This window comes from Vulpes lagopus, chromosome 14 (assembly GCF_018345385.1).
Source record: "Vulpes lagopus strain Blue_001 chromosome 14, ASM1834538v1, whole genome shotgun sequence".
In the NCBI taxonomy this organism is placed as follows: domain Eukaryota; kingdom Metazoa; phylum Chordata; class Mammalia; order Carnivora; family Canidae; genus Vulpes; species Vulpes lagopus.
Window position 1 is genome coordinate 22,694,018 of NC_054837.1, and position 6,794 is coordinate 22,700,811.

General features: G+C 44.8%; 1 protein-coding gene across 1 annotated transcript in view; it reads left to right on the forward strand.

Annotated features, from left to right (window-relative positions):
* The window catches only part of KSR2 (kinase suppressor of ras 2), a 400,554-nt gene extending 394,046 nt beyond the window's left edge, over positions 1 to 6,508 (forward strand). The window contains exons 17-19 of the mRNA XM_041729093.1: positions 129 to 260; positions 5,202 to 5,331; positions 6,371 to 6,508. Coding sequence (XP_041585027.1) covers positions 129 to 260; positions 5,202 to 5,331; positions 6,371 to 6,508 — 400 coding nt within the window. The remainder of the gene's footprint in view (positions 1 to 128; positions 261 to 5,201; positions 5,332 to 6,370) is intronic.
* Positions 6,509 to 6,794: the final 286 nt, after the last annotated feature.

Sequence of the window (6,794 nt, forward strand, 5' to 3'; positions counted from 1 at the left end):
CAGGCAGTGCCCATTGGGGGAGATGCAAGAAAGCCAGCAAAGGGGGTCCAGAGACTTGTGGTCACTACTGGGGAATTAGTCCTCCCTGGGCTGTGAAATGGGGCTCACTCTGTGTTTTGCTTCTCTAGGAGGGAGGACAAGCTGCGCATCCAGAATGGCTGGCTGTGCCACCTGGCACCAGAGATCATCCGCCAGCTGTCTCCTGACACAGAAGAGGACAAGCTCCCCTTCTCCAAGCATTCAGATGTCTTTGCACTCGGGTAGGTGGCCCACACTGGCTGTGGAGAGCCCCAGCCCCGGTAGAGGGACATTGCCCAAGCTTTTCTTCCATACTTTTGGAAGAGATGGCCCCATCTGCTGGGGCCGAGGTGGTTATGTTTCTGGGTGAGATTCGGGGTATCCAAATGGAGTGTAATAGAAAGGGTGACCTTAGCAAGCCTTCATGCCTGGCTTCTAACTTGTTATGGACTTTGACAAGCTACTTGACCCATTCATTCATTTGGTTAAGCAATGGAATCCTACTGTTAACTATGGAATGCCTACTGTTAACAAATTATCTAAAACTTAAGGGCTTGAAGCAATATTTATTATCTCAAGTTTTCCGTAATCAGGAATTTGGGGGGTGACTTAGCTGAATGGTTCTGAGCTGGTTCAGGATCACTCATGGGGATGTCTGGGGCTGCGGTCTCGTCTGAAAGTTTGATGGGCTGAGGATCCACTTCCAAGGTGGCACATTCACACGGCTGTTGCCAGGAGGCCTTGGTTCCTTGCCATGAGGGCATTTTCATAGGCTGCTACAGTGACCTCATGATATGGTGCCTAGAAGCCGCATTGCCTTTATGAACTGGTCTCAGAAATTACAAATCCTCACTTCTAGCATATTCTGTGTGTTAGAAACAAGTCACTAAGTCAAGGGGAGGTTCTGAATGAAGCTGTAGATTTTGCAAGAAGGAATATCAAAGAATTGGTAGATCTATTTTTAAACCACCAAAGGCCCCTACTCTATCTTATCTAGTAGAAGACCAACAGGGAAACAGTCCGTTTTAGCAGAGGATGATAAATGCTACGCTAAGGATAAACACAGGACTGTGAGAGTAGAGGAGGAACTAAATCCAGCCTGGGAGACCAGAGAGAACTTCTTGGAGAAGGTGACTCTTGAGCCTAAGTTAGAGGTTGAATATAAGTGGGCCAGATGAGGGTAGGGTGAGGTGTCTAGATAGAAGGAACATGTGAAGAGGCCTAAGGTAATGGAAAACAAATTGCCCACAATGGAGGAACATGTGGGGAGGGGGTGGGGGAAGGGGCAGAGGAAGGAGCTGAGAGATGGAAAATCAGGATAAAAAGAGCTTGGGGTGGTGATATAAGAGACTAGAGAGGGAATCAGGGTCAATCCTACAGGGACTAAGAGGCTGAGTTGAGTTTTCACTTCATCTTCACAGCACTGGGGAGCCATTGATAGTTATTAAGCAGAGGAGTGATGTGATCATATTTTGAGCTTTAGAACAATCACTCTGCTGTTCAGAGAATGGAAAGGAGAAGGGCAAGACTGGAAGGCTGGGTGACCAATCCAGAGGGAGATGCTGGACATAAACATCTCCACTAAATCAGTGCCAGGGATCCCTGGGTGGCGCAGCGGTTTGGCGCCTGCCTTTGGCCCAGGGCGCGATCCTGGAGACCCGGGATCGAATCCCACGTCGGGCTCCCGGTGCATGGAGCCTGCTTCTCCCTCTGCCTGTGTCTCTGCCTCTCTCTCTATCTCTCTGTGACTATCATAAATAAATAAAAATTAAAAAAAATTTAAAAAAAAATCAGTGCCAGTGGGTTTGGAACCTGGGAATGGACATAAGCATTTAGGGGGTGGCTAGGATGGGGTTTGATGATGGGTTGAATGCAGGTGGTACCCAGATACCTACCTTAAGCAACTGAGTGGAGACTAGTGTCATTTCCAAGGTAGAGACCCTGGAGGGGATGCCTGGCCTATGCTAGGAAGGCAAGGAGAGCAGATTTGACACAGTGAGTCTGGACTACCTTGGAGATGACCAATGGAACCAACCAGAAGGCAGCTGTATCTAAACATCTAGAGTTTTGGGAAAGAGTTTAGGGCTTTTCAGTAAAGAGAGAGAAACTGTACCTATAAGAGAGAATGGGATGTCTTTGCAAGTGTAGAGAAGAACAGGATGCAGCCCCAAGTTGTGGGATAGAGCACTCTGAGAAGGTACTTATGGGAAGACTTCTAGGCTCCCATCCTTCAAATAGCCATGCTAATCCTTGCCTTAGCCTGTCCACTGCGGTGGTTGCAAAGATTGGTGTCTGCAAACAGAGACGACGCTGGGGAAGCTGTTTGGGCAAGTTGCAGCCCTGCAGATGTGTGCAATTAGACTTAGCACCACAAGAGATGGTAGAGAAACTGTCTCCCATGGAAAAGTACCCCTACTGTGTCTTCTCTGTAAATCTTGGGGAGGAGGGGTGGGGGGGGTACATTTGCTGGCACATCAGGATTCTCAGCGTCTGTCATTTGGACCCCTTTAAGCATTGTCATTTGCCTTGATTAGTTGATGTCCAGAACTTTATCTAGTTAGATACTGTTATCTGAAATCAAACTGCAATAATTAAGTTGGTATATTTTCATATAAATTTAGCAAAAGAAAAAAGAATGTAATTAACAAATGTACCAAAGTAAGTAATTGGTTTTCCACTGGAGTTTTAATCTTTAGCAATTTATTTTTTTCTTAGTGTGAGTTTCTCTTGGAAGTTGGGTTTGAAAGGAAGTTTTAATGAGGCTTTTATTCCTGACACTGCTGAATTCCGAGGGACCTGGCACTCTTGGTTTCCTGCCAATTAGGTGCATCTTGTTGCTTGGGAACATCATGCTCAGACATGATTTAGAACAAAACTGGACTTTTAAAAGCATATTGAGCTCCGTGTTAAGGTTTTTGTGGGTGCTGTCTCCTGGAATCTTCACAGGCATCTTTTGTGGCAGGTACCATTGCTGTTTCTCCAAATGACAGGTGAGGAAACAGGCTCAGTGACTTGCCTTATGGTATTCAGAGGTAGATCTGGGAGTCACTCTTGGGACATCCTAACTCCAGAGTTGGAGCATTTGGCATCAGACCTTCAGAGTCATTTCACCACAAAAAGCCCTATTGTCCTCAACCGTAATTAAACATAATAAACCCACTCTGAGGATTAAACACAAAAACACCTATAAAGCCCCTGCACCAAAGCTCCTGCTGGGCTCCCTTCCCCCTCCCCCGTGAGCCCTTGCCTTTCTGTTCCTCCTTCCCCAGGCCCCAACCATCAGCTATAGGGTTCTCTCCCGTTCCCCTAAATCCTTCACTGCCCCAATTACAAAGGACTCTGGAATAGGATGGAGTGTGGGTTTCTTGTAGCATAATGGCCAGTGGTGCAATTCTGCAGTCAGAACAACTGGATTCAGCTTCTGGCTGCATCTCTCATTTGCTGTGTGACCCTGGGTAAGATATATAACTTTCTGGAGCCTCAGTTTCCTCTTCTGTAAAATGGGGATGATGATCGTGCCTCCTGTTTGAAAATGTAGGTCTTATTTTTATTCAGGTATGATGATAGGCAATAGATCAGGAGGCAAGAGTCATTGGAAAGATGATTTGTTGTTTGTGGTTTCCAAAAGGAGGGGCACATCATACCACACAGGGAAGCACCAGCGTCAAGAGGCAGAGGGAGTGGGAAGAAAATGCAGGCAAGAGCCTTTAATGTAGTTTACTTGGGAGGAACTGATGAGGCAGGGTAAGCAGGCTAAGATTGGCTAGTTTGACTAATTTGGTGGGGGGAGGGGGGAGGTTGTCCTGAGTGGAAGCCTGCTGGAGGTGGGGGTAGGGCTTTGGATTGCTTAGTTTGCATTATGAAGTGCAAACTCACAGGAGAGTCCTTTACTATCTCTAGGAATAGGCTGGCCCCAGAGAGAAAGGCAATCCCTCCAGGGTCAGGGAGGCCCCCAGACGTCAAATCATCAAAATAAGGCCTGCTTCGTATACCTCCCCCATAATCATAATAAATGCTAAGGGCTTCGAGCACCTACCCCAGAGTAAAAACTCGTTACTGATTATTACAATGACAACAGCCATCATCTAGCGCCTTAATGTGACAGCTTCCTGACCATCTAACTCAGCACTCCAACACCTGAGCATCACCACTCCTCAGCCCAGAGGGATGAGGGTGGCAGGGGAGAGAATATGCTGAGAAGGGGGGCCCTAGAAATAGCTGGTTTGACAGAGTCCTCTGATCAGTAAAGAAGATAACAGAGCACTTCATGTACTTTAAAGCAAATTTGCATAAATTATCTTAGATTAGAGGAAAGATCATTTCCTAGGATTGTTTCAGATATTTCCTGAGTTGGGGAATTTTGTTCCCAGTGAGCTGAGACCTCGTCCCATGGTACAGCTCAGCAGTTCCCCAGCATCCTGTGAGTACCGCATGGCATCTGCCAAGGCCCTCACTGTCACCCACAGCCCCAGCACTTTTTTCCCTACTATTCCATGGGATGGTTTATATTTAGAAAACAAAACTATAAAAAAAATCCTATGCAGTCACCCAAGTTAGCCATTGTTCATATTTTGCTGTCCCTTTATTCTCTTGCCCATGCATATATGATTTTTTAAGAGTATCACCTTATATACAGTCTTGTGTCCTGCTTTTTTTCACTTAAAATTACATATTAAACATTTTTTCATGTCACAAAATTTCATTGAAATGTTTCAATAATAATATCATATTCCATTTTGTTTTATGAACTTACCATAATATATACAACCTATTCCTTCTGTTGAAGAATAGTGTCATTTCTCCTTGTTTTGGTGTTATATATAATGCTGTAGAGAATATTCTTATAAGTGGTTTTTGTATCTCTAAGTATTTCCTTACAGTGGTTTCCTAGAATTACAAGTATAGGGTCAGAAATCCTAGCTTCATTCTATTAAACTTTCCGGTTCTAGGTTTGACTCATTTTAATTCAGGTACCAGGGAAGGTATCCTGGAGTAACCATGACCTCTAAGACATCAAAAAAAGATTTAGGCACATCCCAGCTAGCAAAACACCAGGCCCATGAGGAAGAAACTAGAGAGTGAAGGGGTTAGCCAGGGGTCTGGCTCAGTGTGTGTGGGTGAAGGGATACAGGGTTGGAATTGACACAGCACATCAACTCCTCTTTAACAACATCTGCCAACAGCACAATTTGGTATGAACTCCATGCCAGGGAGTGGCCTTTCAAGACCCAACCAGCAGAGGCAATAATCTGGCAAATGGGCACAGGCATGAAACCCAACCTCAGCCAGATCGGCATGGGAAAAGAAATCTCGGTAAGTTCTGGGACAGTGCCAGTTCTGGGGGACAAGGAGAAAGGTAGACACAGTTCTGGGCCTTCTTTCTCCTGTGTGTTAAGGCTATGAATGCTTCCCCAGAGGTTGGTACAAAAGCTTGCCCATAGCCTTGTCAGATAGTGATTTGGAGTTTAGGAGGTGAAGTTTCTGAACTGTGCCTGCAATTCAGGTTTGCGCCTCAAGGGTGCAATAGCACTTGGCCAGATTTTCCCTAGCAATGGGTTGGTGCATCAAGTAGAAACAATGAATCCCTTTTTCTGTTACTTTTAAAAGATATTCACTAAAATATTACATATACTAATGATTCTAATTTCATTTGCATCTAGATAAAAACATTTTTAAGGCATACTCCAACTCAGAACAAGATATACACAAACAGAGAAGCCTGAGAATAAATTAATAATCACCCTCTAAAACACAGCAGGAAGAGTGCTGTCTTTTGATCAGAAGACAGATAAGTCAGGGAAGGAGTTATTATCTGGTATGTTTTCAAGCATTACCTGTGTCTAGGTTTCCTTTCTCGAGTGAGGTGATTATTAAAAGTAACTTTCCACTCTTTGACTTTGAAGAGCATTTGTGATATTGAGATGTGGATAGAGACCTCAGGATTTACTTTCCTTCCTCCTTTTGAGAAAAAAAATGGCCAAAGTGCTCCTTGGGGAGCATTACTGATATCTGTGTATCCTAGACCTGTTAGAATAGGACATACCTAGTTTGCTATATGGGCTCATGAGTTGAATAAATGGAAGGATAGATGAATGGATGGAAAGAAAAAAGAACATAGAAAGACAAGGATGAATGCATGAATCGAGATGATTCAATGGATGGATGGATGGATGGATGGATGGATAAAAGATAAGGATGAATGCATGATTGGGATGGTTGGATAGATGGATGGATGATGGAGGAATATGCAAGTGGAGCAAATGGATAGACAAATGGACAGACCCAAAGATGCACCAGAGAGTATCAAGACATCACCATTTATGTTAAATTACCACTTTTTTACTTCTTTTAGGACATTCTTCTCTTTTGCTGGGCCTTTGAACAAGAAGAAAGACCTACATTCACTAAGCTCATGGACATGCTGGAGAAACTGCCAAAGCGAAACCGCCGCCTTTCTCACCCTGGACATTTCTGGAAGTCTGCAGAGTAGGTGTTCTCCTTTAGTCTCTCTCCCTGCTGCCTTTCCTGCCTTTCTTGCTCCCCTCCCCAACATCTCTGTCAGCCATCTCCTTTCCATCCACCTACTTCCCTCCCCCTGCCACCACCCTCCCTTACCAGGTTTCTGTCCAGGGGACTCTACTCTAGGATTTGGGTCCTAGAGTCTACCATCTGTCCTTGGTCCCTGCTGCTACCATGGCTACCTCCTTGCCTATCCCTTCCTGATGAAGGTTAATTCCTTCATCAGGTGAGTCTAAATATCAGGTGCAAGGTGATGC